The 15,535-nt window shown below is 36.7% G+C and overlaps 1 protein-coding gene across 4 annotated transcripts in view; it reads right to left on the reverse strand.

The window, feature by feature from the left end:
- Nucleotides 1-15,535, reverse strand: part of MMP16 (matrix metallopeptidase 16) — a 195,976-nt gene that overhangs the window by 51,270 nt on the left and 129,171 nt on the right. For all 4 annotated transcript variants that reach the window (XM_035546312.2, XM_035546313.2, XM_050708948.1 and 1 more), the window contains one exon: nucleotides 4,995-5,156. In XM_035546312.2, coding sequence (XP_035402205.1) covers nucleotides 4,995-5,156 — 162 coding nt within the window. The remainder of the gene's footprint in view (nucleotides 1-4,994; nucleotides 5,157-15,535) is intronic.

Below are 15,535 nucleotides of genomic sequence, written 5' to 3' on the forward strand. Positions count from 1 at the left end.
CTGGGGGTGTTCAGCCTGGAAAAGAGAAGGCTCCAAGGAGATGTCATTGTGGCCTTTCAGTAGTTAAAGAGGGCTTATACAAAAGATGGAGAGTGACTTTTTACACAAGCAGATAGTGATAGAAAAAAGCGAAACATTTTTAAACTAAAAGGGGGGAGATTTAGATTAGATATAAGGAAGAAATCCTTCAATATGAGGGACTGGCACAGGTTGCCCAGAGGAGCTGTGGATGCCCCATCCCTGGAAGTGTTCAAGGCCAGGTTGTATGTGGCCCTGGGCAACATGATCTAGTGGGTGGTATCCCTGCCAATGTCAGGGGGGTTAGAATCATATGATCTTTAAAGTCCCTTCGAACTCAAGGTTGGAATCAAGGTATGATTCTATGATAATCCTAATGGCAATCCATTTACTTGCAATGGATGCATTGAATATGTCTTTCCCTTTCTAAACATACTAGTACATTTACTTATATTTTCCATGTACAACAATATTGGAAGTTTCAGTTGGATCAGTAATATTTCTGGAAACAAATGAAAATTTAAATTTGGATTATCTCTCCAAATTATTTAAATACAAAATCAATTTTGACTTTAAAAAACTAACATATTTTGCATGAGCAACTTCAGAAAGACATTTTAATAGTAAGACAACCTTAAAACTTCATAAATGTCATTTGAATTTCTGATACTTGTTCAAAATAAGCATACTTTTTAAAGAAAAATATAGACTATGTAAGGAAATGGTAAACTCCCCAAATGGTTGTCATACAATTTAATAGGGCATTTATTTCATTCACAGTTTTAAGGTTTGTGACAATTATAATTTACAGTTAATAATGGTGTTTTGAGGAATATTGCAGACCACAGCAATTATTTCAATAGGCGTGACATTTGTATTGAGGCGTATGATTCCCGATCACCTCTTGATTTTAAAGGAGGAAAGGAATCAGTTTGCAGTAGCTCATGTTGGAATGATTTTAACCCCAAACCAAAGTTTTCATATGTCATTTGCTGGTGATGTCAGATATTACTTCCCAGGGGTAACACATTTCTCCTAATGTATAGCCCACAGCTGTTAGAGCTTAGAGGTTAGTTTTTGGCAAAGTATTGTTGTCTAGCCCTCAAGTCTAGACTACCAACTTATGAGGTCATGAGAAACAACCTTCCTTCTAGCTAATCACACAGGGAGAAAAAAAAAAAAAAAAAAAAAGCTTGGTAAGCTAATCATTTTGAAATTGCTTTATGAAAATATATATCAGTGCTTACTAATATAATATTTTTAAAAAGCTTGTTAATATAAAATATATCATAATGGCAGCAGAGTTCTAATTAGCAGTATGGTAATTCTACACCAATATAGATGTCATTTGTAGTAGTAATGATATGCAAGGAATGGCCCTGATAATATTCAATTTAACCCTGATAGTTAAACCTCTAAACTGAAAATAACTGTGAATATAAAATTAAATCTAATACAAAATTAATTGGGGAATATTAACCAAGGGAGTTCTAAATTATACTACTGGATACATGGCATTAACATAGAAATAGCACGATTTTTTTGCTGTAGGAAAGAAATATATATATATATATAATAAACAAAACAAACAAAAAAAACAGCTATAGAATCAAAGTCTTTAAAACCAGGAATGAAATTATAGCTTTGGAAATGTAAGGAAAAATAATGTGAGAGTTAGTCTTAGATTCAGCCTATAAGCAGAATAATGTTATTGTTTTCATAGAATCATTTAGTTTGGAAAAGGTCTCTAAGATCAACTAGTCCAACCTTTAACATAGCACTGCCAAGCCCACCATTAAACCCTGTCACTAAGCTCTACATCTACACCTTTTTTGAAGACCTCCAGGGATGGTAACTCAAGTAGTTCCCCAGGCAGCCTGTTCCAATACTTCACAACCTTTTCAGTGAAGAAATTTTTCCTAATATACAATTTAAACCTCCCCTGGCACAACTTAATGCCATTTCCTCTTACCTTATCACTTAGAGCTTGGGAGAAGAGACTGATCCCCACCTCACTATAGCCTCCTTTAAGGTAACTGTGGGGTGCAATAAGGTCTCCCCGGAGTGTCCTTTTGTCTAAGCTAAATAACCCCAGCTCCCTCAGCTGCTCCTCATAAGACTTGTTCTTTAGACCCTTCACCAGCTTCATAGCCCTTCTTTGGTCATGCTCCAGCACCTCGATGTCCATCTTGTAGTGAGGGGCCCAAAACTGAACACAGTATTCAAGGTGTGGCCACACCAGAGCTGAGTACAGGGGGACAATCACTTCCCTAGACCTGCTGCCCACCCAGTTTCTGATACAAGCAAGGATGCTGTTGGCCTTCTTGGCCACCTGAGCATGCTTCTGGCTCATACTCAGATGGCTATTGACCAATACCCCCAGGTCCATTTTCACCAGGCAGCTTTCCAGCCACTTTTCCCCCAGCCTGTATTGTTGCATGGGATTGTTGTGCCCCAAGTTCAGGACCCGACACTTAGCCTTGTTGAACTTCATAGAGTTGACCTCGGCCCATCAGTCCATCCTATCCAGATCCCTCCACAGAACCTTCCTACCCTCAAGCAGATCAACACTTACACCTAACTTGGTGTTATCTGCAAACTTACTGAGGGCGAACTCAATCCCCTTGTCAAGATCATTGGTAAAGATATCGAACAGAAGTGGCCCAGGTACTGAACCCTGGGGACCAGCACTAGTGACCGGCCTCCAGCTGGATTTAACTCCATTCATCACAACCCTGAGCTCAGCCACCCAGCCAGCTTTTAACTACACAAAGTGTACACCTATCCAAGCTGTGAGCAGCCAGGCTCAGAAGAATGCTGGGAAACAGTGTCAAAAGCCTTACAGAAGTCTAGGTAGACTACATCCACAGCCTTTCCCTCATCCACTGAGTCCATCACCTTGTCGTAGAAGGAGATCAGGTTTGTCAAATAGGACCTGTCCTTCATAAACCCATGCTGACTGGACTTGGTCGCCTGGTTGCCCTGTAGGTGCTGTGTGATGGCATTCAGAATAATCTGCTCCATGAGTTTCCCCAGCACCAAGCTCAGACTAACAGGCCTGTAGTTTTCTGGATCCTCCTTCTGGCCCTTCTTGTAAATGGGCATCACATTTGCTAGCCGCCAGTTCCCTGATAGCCAGGACTCTTGATAAATGATGGAAAGCAGCTTGGCAAGCACTCCCACCAAGTCCTTCGGTACCCATGGGTGGATCCCATTTGGCCCCATAGACTTGCATACATCTAAGTCGTTGAGCAGGTCACTAAAAATTTCCTCATGGATTATGAAGGATTCATTTTGCTCACCATCCTTATCTGCCAGCTCAGGGAACTGGGTACCTGGAGAACAACTGGTCTTGCTGCTAAAGGGTGAGACAAAGAAGGCGTTAAGTACCTCAGCCTTTACCTCATCTCTTGTCACTATATTTCCCCCATATCCAATAAAGAATGGAGATTCTCCTTAGTCCTTCTTTTATTGTTTATGTATTTATAAAAGCATTTTAATTGTCTTTAACAGCAGTAGCCAGACTGAGCTCAAGTTGAGCTTTGGCCCTTCTAATTTTCTCCCTGCACAGCCTCATGGCATCATTATAGTCCACCTGAGTGGCCCGCCCCTTCTTCCGAAGGTCATAAACCCTCTTTTTCCTCCTGAGTTCCAGCAATAGCTCTCTGTTCAGCCAGGCTGGTCTTCTTCCACCCCAGCTTGTCTTTTGGCATGTGGGGACTTTTAAGATTTCATTCTTGAAGAGTGTCCAGCCTTCCTGGACTCCTTTGCCCTTCAGGACTGTCTCCCAAGGGACTCCCCCAACCAATCTCCTTAGCAGGCCGAAGTCTGCTCTCCAGAAGTCCAGGGTGGTAGTTCTGCTAACTCCCTCCTAAGAATCAGAAAGTCTATTAATTCATGATCTCTATGCCCAAGATGGCCTGCAACCTTCACATCACTCACAGGTCCCTCTCTGGTAACAAGCAAAAGATCCAGAGGGGTGCTGTCCTTAGCTGGCTCACTCACCAGCTGTGTCAGGAAGTTATCTTCCACATACTGTAGAAACTTGCTAGACAGTTTCCTCTCCACTTTGTTGTATTTCCAGCAGACATCTGGTAAGATGAAGTCTCCCACGAGAACAAGGGCTAGCGTTTGTGAGAGTTCTCCCAACTGCCACGTATAGAATATTTTGTCTTCCACTTCAGCCTGGTTGGGTGGTTTATAGTAGAATCCCACCATGACATCTGCCTCATTGACCCTCCCCTTTATTCTTACCTATAAACACTCAAATCTGTCATCACCATTGTTCAGCTCTAGAAAATCAAAATACTCTCTAACATACAGGGCTATGTTTTGTTTTCTTTTTAGATTTTCAGTTACCTTGCATTCTCAAATACATACAGAATTTACCTTCGCTAGATGTATCTCCTATTTCCAGCCACAAAAAAATAAACCATATTTTAAAAAGTGGGTCTTTTTTTCCTCTGTGTAGCTCAAAGTCTTGGACTCATAATCACATTTTTTTGAGATCAATTAGCTATATTTATCACAAAAAAAGGGTTTTCAGGAACCACAAAATTGATCTACCCAGGAAACTGTTTAGTATTATAACTGATAAACTGATAACTGAGAAGCAATCAATTCATACAATTATATTAACTTCGAGTACTGTGGAAATAAGCTCATTATGGTTAAAGCCTGCATGTCTTAATATTTTAATAGATTGGGATCCCTTTGCAGATATTTTCTCTATGGCCTTTTAAAACATTTAAGATTACCATTCCAGCTGAGTGCAAATTTGAATGCAAGTTGTGAATAGTGAGAAAACAAGTAAAAGAGCTTCATCAGAATTTTTGGCATTATCACAAGAAGGCCTTTGGGATAACAGGTGGCAGAGCCTACCCCAACAAATAATTTTTAGAGAGGTGATGTGGACAGGAGGTTGTCAAACACATTCTTAAGTGAAAACATTGTTTCCTAATTAAAATATGACATACCATATATCTTCTGGATGCCCTGTAAATCATCATTAGGTAGTTTGAAGTTATCAGTTTCCATATACTGGTAAAATGGAGCCATGATTGCTGTGGGATCATTAGAATGCTCCAAGCCCAGAGCATGTCCCAGTTCATGCACAGCAACTAGAAACAGATCATTTCCTGTGGAGAAAAGAAGGGAAAAAAAAAAGAAGTTTGAAACAATAAGCATAGTAACAGAAATAACACAAGTGGAGGACTCTTCATTTGAAAGACATTTTCATTGAATTTGAATTTTACTAGTTAATATGTAACAATGAAACATTAAGGTAATGCAGTAGCAAAGGTGACTTTCTTTCCTTTTTTTTCTTTTTTTCTAAAAGAGGCATCCAATCATATTATAGCCATATGATACTCATATGGATACCATAAGAGTGTTTATCTTTTTAAGTTGATGCACGTGGTTAATACAGGGTTCAAGTGTCATATCTGGCATCTAGGCTTGTGTGTAATTTTAGACATCTGGTTTATGCTTTAGTTAGGCTAAGTAAAAATGCTTGCACCAAGACATAGTTCCAAAAGGAAAATCTCTCTGATTTGTGTGGTTAACTTCACAGACTGAGGACTACCTATTTAGGACAAACCCTACAGGGAACTTGGTCATCCAAGTGCTAGCAGTCAGGCCCCTGCTGATTATTTGTACATGTTGTCCATTTCTGAATCACCATAACTGAAATTCCAATGAGGGAAATATGGGTGTCTTGCTATCTCATTCTCAAAATAGGATTCCCTTATTTATTTAATTGTATAATCACTATATATTTTCAAATTCTTAAGTATTAGAACTTTTTTGATTTATGTAGATCTAAACAATAAAATGTCAGACTCATATTATAGACTGATTTCACACTTTTGTTTTTCCCTTCCAAAAATCCACATTTCATTTTTATTACAGGGTATTGGAAACAATTAGAAATGTTACCAGTAGAATTATGGCACTCTGTGAAGCAAACACAAGTCAAAGTCAGTAAACTATTTCTATAAAAGTTTCAGAGCTCGACCTCTAGGGTGTTCATTTTGCTTATTTTTACTCATCTAAGACTGCACGAGTTCAGCATATCTTTCCATAAGTCTTTTGTACAGATTCTGTCTGTAGTCAACCTGTTATATAATGAGACTTTGGAAAAAATGCTTGACATCAGAAAGATTCTGGTCACTTGGAGAGGATTCACATCCAGTATATTGCTCAGTTTCACCACATGGGAATGGGAGGAATCATTCCTCAAACATGTGTTCCTGTCACACACAAAAATTATTCTAGGTTACCAGCTTATGATGAACATATAACTTTTACAAAGTTGAACATAAGTGAAAGGGGTCCCACCTAGAGTAGGTATCTTCTTGTTGAAATACCAGTATAAATGGTGAAAAAGTAAAACTGAAATGTAAAGTCTATACTGTGGTCCAGTAGACAGATATATATTGAGACGCAAAAATGTTCAACATTAACTTTCATTCTATATTCTGTAAATCCTTTGGAGGTAGACAGTAATATTCCACTGCTGGCGCTGGGATTATAAGTACTTTTATAATATAATAATAATATTAAACATTGGATTTAGAACAAAAAAAAGAAAAGAAAAACATATATATTTACAGAACTTTGAGCACATAGTTGAGAGTGTTTCAATTTTTCAAGTATTTCCTCTTGCTGACACAAGAAATAAACTTTCTCCCAAGTACCTATGAAAGGGGAAACACTTGGCAGTAGACGTCTTCATGATGTATGGAACCATGCTGATGTTTGTAAAATAAATGTTTGATTGAAAGCATGGAAACATTCATAGTTAAAACTCTGTTTAGTTGACAGAGTCTTTTCATGTCCTTCTTGTTTTTAATCCAGAAATAGGAAAGCTAAATGCTTGTGCTCCTTTATTCATTATAACTGTGCAGAAAAATCACCTTTCAAAAATTAATGTGACATAATATGCATTTAGAAATGAGAAAAAGTTTATCCTATCATTTATAATTAAGTGGTTTTCAGATGAAATATCTTCTTGACTATATGTATATATATTTGGATGCAGTTCTTTACATAGCAAAGCAGATTCTCTGTGCACTGTTGTAACAGGTTTGAGGAGCTTGACTGTCCCTGTCAGTAATGCTTTTGATATCTGAATTTGCCCTTCTATATCCAGTCAAAACTGATCTTGACGGTATCTCATATGAATAATCCACAATATCTGGGGCTAACCTCAGCATTTTAAGTGATGCAGAGGAGCAACTCTGTAAATGTTTTCATTCTGCACTCAAAATGGAATAATTAATATCCTTTAAAAAACGATAGTTTAAGATGAAAAGACATGAAACAAGATATTACTGTGCTATAGCTATTGTATTGTGACAAGGCTCACAATTCTTTTCTGCATTTTATGAAAGTTAGAGTTTCAACACAGGTTTATTAGAATGAATTATTTCTTTGTGCAGCACTAGATTGTATGTGTAAAATGGAACTTCCTCTTGTTCATCAGACCTTGTGAAAGGCAAATTTGTCTCCTAGACCTGGGCTCCTACCATCATAATTAAGAATATTAACCAGTCTAAGTCTTTGTATCAATAATTGAACTAGCAACCTGCATACAGTATTTATTGAACCATTTTCATACAGTTTTACATTAATAATATTTGAATTTTTAATAATATAAATAATGACACTATGACTAGGCTGGTCAGTATCAATAGATTAAAGAGTGTTTTACATGTGGTACTCAACATCTACTGTTTGAAGTGAGAGGGCCAGGAGGTGAACTTGTAACCATTTCTAAAATTACGCAAAACTACAGTTAATAAAATAGTCTTGGAAGAGTCTACTGCTTCTCTCTAATTGTGCCAGTTATACAACGCCTGAAGAATCAATACATCCTTTGGTTCTCAGTCCCCACTGAGTATTTATAAAGATCTCCAGGAATTCTTATATCTTCTTCCATGTTGACTTTGAGACTGCATAAATTACACATATGAAGTGAATATACATAGCAAATAAGTAAAACATCTACTGGCATGTGTTCCTTCCAGGATCACAGACAATGTGCGTATGGCAGAGCACTTCTACTACTACTTCTAAGTGATAGTGGGTCTATGTTAAAGAACAGGTATTATGCAAGGGGTGTTCGTTTGTCTCTCTATGTATTTTGGGTGGGGTCATATGTGAAAAATAATAAATATTCAGTATATGCTTGGCCCCTCTAGGCCTAGTAAAAACCTAAGCCCAAAAGGGAAAAAGGCAAAAGGACTCCGTAATTTCTACCTCCTGCAATGCAACTGGTAGATATCAAGGTAGCTATTAAATGTGGTAAACCAGAGACAGGACTGCCCTTGGAGAAAACAGGTAAAGGGGAAGGGAGAAGGTCACAGGAAAAAGCTGGGAGAATAACATTCTTGCCTGGGGTGACAGAGTGATTTAACACGGAACATATTTTCTACTTATAGTCAAATAGCTCCATTTTTCATAACTATTTCCATCAAGAGTCATGATTGTCTCCAGGGCATCCTGAGTTTAAACTGACCCAAATAACTTAGTGCAGTTGAAACTGAGGTTTAAACCAGTTCAGAATGTGTTGCGTGAGATCACTGCAGGTAAGACTTACTACTGTCATAGTTTTCATCCTTTTTCTTTTGCATATGATTAGATCTCTCTAATTCAGCAACAATTACTCAGTCCCTCTTTGCTTTTGGGAGAAAACTTGCCTTGAGCATCACAATGTTATAATCACTAGCTACTGAGAGTGCAGAAGGATAATCCTAAAAGTTCTCGTTCTTTCTCTCCAGACTGTGCAGAAGTGTATTTGAGTCTGCAAGGTTGATCACAGGACAACTTCAGTTCCTTGGCCAGTGGTCAGAGAAAGATGGAGTATACAGGCAAGTGAACATTAGTACCAGCTCCAGACAGCTTTGTTATCACACTTACACTGGATATCATCTTTTAAATATTTTCAGTCCTCACCATTGAAGGAGAGAGTCCCAAATGATTCTGTATATCCATATACATTATGCACGTAGAAATATATATTTCAGTCTACTTGGCAAAATGAAGCACCATCTCAAAAACTTTAAAAAGTCATGAGTAAAAGAATTAAACTACATACAGCTATGATGGCTTTTAAACTAAAAGTTGCCACTTCAGGATGTACAGCAGTGAATATTCATTGTGATAGTCTCAGTTACATCTTGTTATATTTATCTATAGGGTAGTAGAGGAGTATTGCAAAATATATTTCACAAGTCCAAAATCTGTGCATCCCTGGTATTCTGTTATTAACGTAGAAATTCAGAATAGGTAGGATATAAGATCAAACAGATTGTGATTGTTTTTCTCATTTTATCTCAGGTTTAATTTCACATTGGAAAAAAAAATAAAAATAATAATAAAAAAAAGTACTGTGTGTAAGGAACTAAGACAAAATGATTATTTTTATACTGACACTTTTCTCTGAGGCCATAAACTATCTTAGGCACTAAATCTGCCTGACTTTACAATCGCTGCCCAAACTCCAGAATATAAATATGTATTAATATATCAAATATTCAACAGCCAACACTGTGGAGCACAGCCTATGGAGAAACCTCTGTAGCTAATATATACACTATTTTTCATGTCTACAGAGAAACAAAACTAATATGTTTGTCCACAGCAAGCTATTAAGAAACACTAGTACTGGAGACATTATTTCCTGCTTTAAATGGTATGTGAGCTTAATTTAGAAAAGTAATACCCTAATGGCTTAGCAACTGTTAGATTTGTCACTTGGCCATCTTTTTGACTTAGCACTAAATGACACCCCAAGGCATGTCACTTGGTTCTTCTCCTTGGCACATGATAGTACCTGCTACAATACATTATGAGCTCAAAAGTTATCCATCTTTCAAATGCCAAGTGACCTAAATTTTGAAGACTTCCATATCCAGAGAACAACAAAATGAAGCTAGAAGATGAATTTCAAATGTGAAACAAACTGGAACACCACGAAACTATTTTATATACAGACCATTTTTTTTCTCAAATCTTATTTTGCTTCATTTTTTCCTGTGACACAGAATATTTCAGATTAAACACATATGAATCTGAAATGTAAATCTGTACAAGAAAGACTTCCATTTCATATCTATTATCAAAAAAACAGTACTCCAGAGGCAACTTTATAGTTCATCAGAGAATATTACACATGTGCTGCCCATGAACTTGTCTGATGTATTTACAATTTGCTTTTTTGTTATTTGGTTCATTTATACCATTGAATCACCAGACCAAAGCTGCTAATCCAAACTTGCTGAAATGCTGCAAAATTTAGAATAAGATTCTTACTGCATGTAGCATACAGAAAAATGGAAGTTGTATATCTATGTTATTATTATTTCCAGACACGACAGAATTTTGAATGCAATATTTCAACAGTAGTGATAAAAGAAGACTTTTTCTCTCTGTAACCGTATTGCAGTACAGCAGAATTGAGCATATACATGTATGCTCTTACATAAACACAATATATGCATGCTATATATGAGTATAAATGGTCCTAGATATAAATCATAGGCATGCTCTTACACAAATAAAAGTGCCACATTTCCTAGCCTAGGAAATCATATACTGTTGCTTGATGTTATCTCAAACTTTTATCAATCACTGAAAATTGTTAGCTTTATGGTTATTTGGGGAAGAATTTTCCAAGAAAAGGGAGAGATGGTGCCATAGCTTTGACAAAAGAAGAATAAAAAGTTTTTTTGTTTGTTTGCTTTCTGGTTTTAAATTAAAAAAAAAAAAGTATTATACAGAGTATATCCATTTTCTGTATGAACTTGGTTTACCTATTTTGTATACATAGTGTATTTTGAACAATTAAATACTAAATCCCATTTAGTCATTTTTTCACTGTGACAAAAAAGAATGACACAAAAATGTATTTCATTTACTCTGTCATTATATATAAGCTAATACGTATACTGCAATATTTGCAGATTGTTTTTCTGATATGTGTATATATATTTGGAAACAGTAGGGAGACACAAGCAGTTTATTATATATATAAAGTATGCACACTCTGTATATCATTTAGTATACCTACACCCACATTTCTATACTTCTTTAAAAAATACTCTATTTTAAACTGACCAGCAGATTAGTGTGAAATTTAAACTAGCTTGCTTGAAATTTGACAAGGGAATATTCAGCAGGACTGTCTTAGGGCTGTCTTAGGGTGACTCAGTGATCATTGCTGAAATTCATTAAGGACATGTGAGTTTAGAAGAGTGTATGTCTTTTCAGGCAGTGTTCTACTGGTTCTGCATATTCTAGGCATAATTTAGAAGAAGTCAAGGGCCTGATAAAAAAACATCTTTGAATGGAGCCCACATTCTTTTATAAAACATATCAGCCTCTGCTTTAAAAGGGGAGGACGTGCAGAAGGTAAGACTTTTTGCTTTACCACATATATTTATTATCATTTATACAAACATTTAGTAAATAGCTTGAAATGGGTATAATTAATTACTTCTGATATTTTTAATTTTCTTTCTAAAACATGATGTAAGGATCTTTCCACTTTTTTTTTTTCTCGTAGTTTTAATTACTAGTAATAAAAGATTTCACAAATTATTCTGACTCATGTATCAATATCAACATCTCTAAAAAGTGAGAAGTCGAGCAGTTGGAAAACATCCTAGGGGAGGTAAGCATGCTGCTTCCCCAAAAGGTGTAAATAAGGTTCTGCAAATATACTGCTTACCATTTTGTTTCATGCTTTGAGGAAACCCTGCTGTGACAATGAACCTAAAAAGACTAAAAACATCTACACTTATGTTGAGTCTTTAGCTCCCAGGATTAATTTCTGTCCATCTCCTGGGATTAACTTCTTCAGCATGCAGGTCTACTAGCGAATTTTTATACTATTCTCAGATGACATTTGCATTCAGATAGTAATGAAGCCACATCAGTTAGCAGACTGAAAAGTTCTATTTTGTATGTGTTCATGGCCATCTTTAGTTACTAATTATTTTAACTAAATCAAATTAAAAGTATATTGGAATTTTTAATTTTGTTATAAAAGATCTTCATAAATGATTTTTTCTCAGAAAACTCACACCAGTCAAAAGGTTTGAAAATAAAATGGTTATTCTTGGAACATTACAAATGACTAGGATGCTAAATAACATTTAATCTATTTTTCCAGTAGTCTCAATGCATTTGCAAATGTTGCACATACTATAGCAGCCATATCTATTTATATTTTTTCCTGTCTTCTCTTTGTTGCTGTTTTTGGTTGTTGCTGTGGGAACAATAAGCTGTAGAAATATTTAAAACTTATTTCTGAAGGCTGTGAGAATGAACACATGCTGAGACTGAGTGTTTGAATATGTGTGTGACAAGAGCATGTATCACATATTTATCATCTTTCTTGCATGGTCCTGTCCTTAACGGTCATTCATGTGAAGGGAATGGACATCTTTCTACCACTCCTGAGTGAGTGCCAGGGTAGGAAAGGATAAAAATAAAAGGGCTTTAATTGAGGCTGAGTCCATATTAAAATCAAATTCTTGCCTTTGACAACAACAAATGTAGATTTTGACTTAAAGGCATTCAGCTAAAATGCTGGCTTGTTAACACGGCAGTTACTTTTGTTTTGAAGAGATGTTTTTGTTATTGTTGTTGTTGTTGTTTTAATTTCCTCTAACATCCTGTGTATCCTACTATAATGAGAAATACGTGCAATTACTAGGAGGAAGGTCAAAGTCATGCTGCCAATATTCACAATAGATGTAACTTGCCATGGGGCAGAAATCTGCACGGGTCCTGCAGATCACTGAAATCACCCAAATAGAACCATGCAGAATTTAATTTATGTACGAAGCATGTGTTGGCACTCTGCAGAGATAATTTTTTACCCAGTTTCAGTTAAACTACTGAGATTAATTATATCATGCTCTAATTTAATTTACACTAAAGCCAGGTACAGATTGTTATTTCTATCCTACTTAGCACATATACATGACTAAGATTTTTTTAAAGATAAAGTGACATAGCATTGTATACATATTTGGGAATTTTATGTGAGTAGTTCTTCTTTCTTTATAGTTGTTTTGTTTGTTCAGTTCCTATTAAGAGAAAAAATCATGATAGAATTTTCCACATATTTTTTTTTCTTGGACTGATGGTGACAGAACTGGGAATTAAGAATCCTAATTGGCAAAGTGATTAGGAGAAGGAAAAAAATCATTAAAAATTCTATGATCTGAGAAGCAGATATGATTTCTTAGAAGGCTATAGACTTCAACAGGAGACTTGATCCAAGTGTATATCATATTTTAAATGGAGGCAACATTGAACTGGAGATAATAAATAGGGAGAAAGTGACATAAAGAAAAATCTTTTGTTTTACTCTGTTAAAATTTACACATATGAAATGCTATGATCTATTGGATAAATCTGCTGTCATCAGAGGGTATATCCATACACCTGTTTGTTTTACTTTACATAGAGGAACCACTGCAAGAATCTATGGCACTCAGAGAATGCTGTCATTTTGACACTAGTGACTCTTGCCATCAGCATGAAGACAGAGGCCTCAGAACCTGCTGTGGAGGGGAAGCCTCCAGGATGAATGATTGTAGAGAGCAGCTCCAAGGGTGCTGGAGCGGCTAAGATGGTTGGGCAAATAAGCTGTCCTCTAGGGCCCCACAGCAGAAGAGAGCCTATGCAAGACGATGCTTAAAGAGGAAGATAAAGGCAGGAGATAGCTAGTCCTGCCAAAGTACAGAAGAACTTGAATGTGGGGATGTTAGATGGGGCAGAGGCTGACCATGATCGTATGTCCCAGCACACTTTCCCTCCTGTTGGTAAGGAGCTCAGCAGGACTCCAGCCTGGGGGGACAGAAGCTAGCACAGACCGGGAGAAGGGGAAATGCCATATGTCCCGTGACTTTGACAGCTCTCCAACCACGGCTTCCCCGTAGAAAGCAGGGAGCTGAGCACAAAGTCACTGGGGACAAACTGGTCCCACAGCTGTTCTGTCACATCCTACACTCAAGCAGGTGCGGGACCATTATCTCTCTCCCTGTGTCAGCCAGCATGGCCAACCCTATTAGCAACATAAATGATCATTAAAAACACAAAACAGCTAAGAACTGTCTGTTCATATATATCATGCCTGTTAGTTCTTCATGAAGCTCAGGCCCCAATATTTTTACTGCTTCTGTTAGAACTGCTAGCTGGTGTAAAGCTAATGACATTAACCCTATGCAATATTGCTTACACACCTTCAGTTTCCTGAATAGACAGTGCTTACCCCATTTTCTTATCAGTTCCCCAACTGCATCAATAGAAAGGAGATATATATATAATTCTTATGGTAAGGGAAAAAAATATATGTTTACATATTACCATATTACCCATGACACGTTCAAAATTTAAGTTGTGCAATCCTTTGTGGATTACCATATTTAAATCAACAGGAAGGTGTTTGTCCTGTCATACGACAGGGATAGCCTACACCAGTAACTACCTTCTCTGAGCGTAATACTGAACTGTTCCCCCAGCAGGCATCTGTGCTGCTGAGATAGATTTCCTTGGACCTCAGTTGGTGCTATTATTTGAAAGCAGTTATTACTTCAGTTCTCCTTCTCTAATCTGAAATTGCATGGTTTCAACATTGCAGGCAATATATCTCTAACTACAGAGGAACTCTATGAGATTAACTCAGATATAAACATCAACATTTGGTCAGATTGATTCCACCCCCTGAGTCTGCTGGCTTCTGACTTAGGTCTTTTCATTTAGGCCCATGGCAAAACATTAATTGTAAACTTACAAGATACAGATTTAATTCTGTGTACAAAATCAGGAAGCATTCATCGTTTACTTGAACTAGAGACTTAAACCTGTCCACTATGACAAAACATTTTGCACAAACAATATTTTTCTTTTAATTTAGCTGGTTCTTTTTTGATCTTTCTGTTTTCATCTTTTCCCCAGCCTGATATTTTAGCTGTAGATGTTTCCAGGTACTGGTGTTAAATGCTCAGCATTTTTTGAAATGCAAACCACTTAGGAAAGAGTCTAAATATAGACTTTAAAAAAAAGAAAATGGCCTCAAGAACATATGGTTTAAGCATTTTGAAGTACAGAATTGACAGGGTAAAGCACAAATTATTCTCTAGATTTGAGAACGCAGACACTGTGAGAAAGTCTTTCATTAGACAGTCATATACTACTCTTAAAAAAAAAAAAAGTTATATATGAGGTTTCCTTATATTTTAGGGTTAGCTTACATTTTACTTTTCAACAATAATATATTAATTTTCTCCCTAACAGATAAAGAAATACATAATTATGTAAAGTTCTTGTCTCATTCTCAGGAAACCATGACAATATACATAGTACTTGGGAGTGTGATTTTTCCAATTCTGTTTGCCTCTGAAAAGGCGGGAAGAGGAGGGGTCAGCACAATAATGATATCCTATAGAATGTCTGTGGGAAAAAGTCAGATTTCTTAGAACCACTGTCTTGGAGAAAA

The sequence above is a fragment of the Cygnus atratus genome, chromosome 2 (assembly GCF_013377495.2).
Source record: "Cygnus atratus isolate AKBS03 ecotype Queensland, Australia chromosome 2, CAtr_DNAZoo_HiC_assembly, whole genome shotgun sequence".
NCBI classification, from domain to species: Eukaryota; Metazoa; Chordata; class Aves; order Anseriformes; family Anatidae; genus Cygnus; species Cygnus atratus.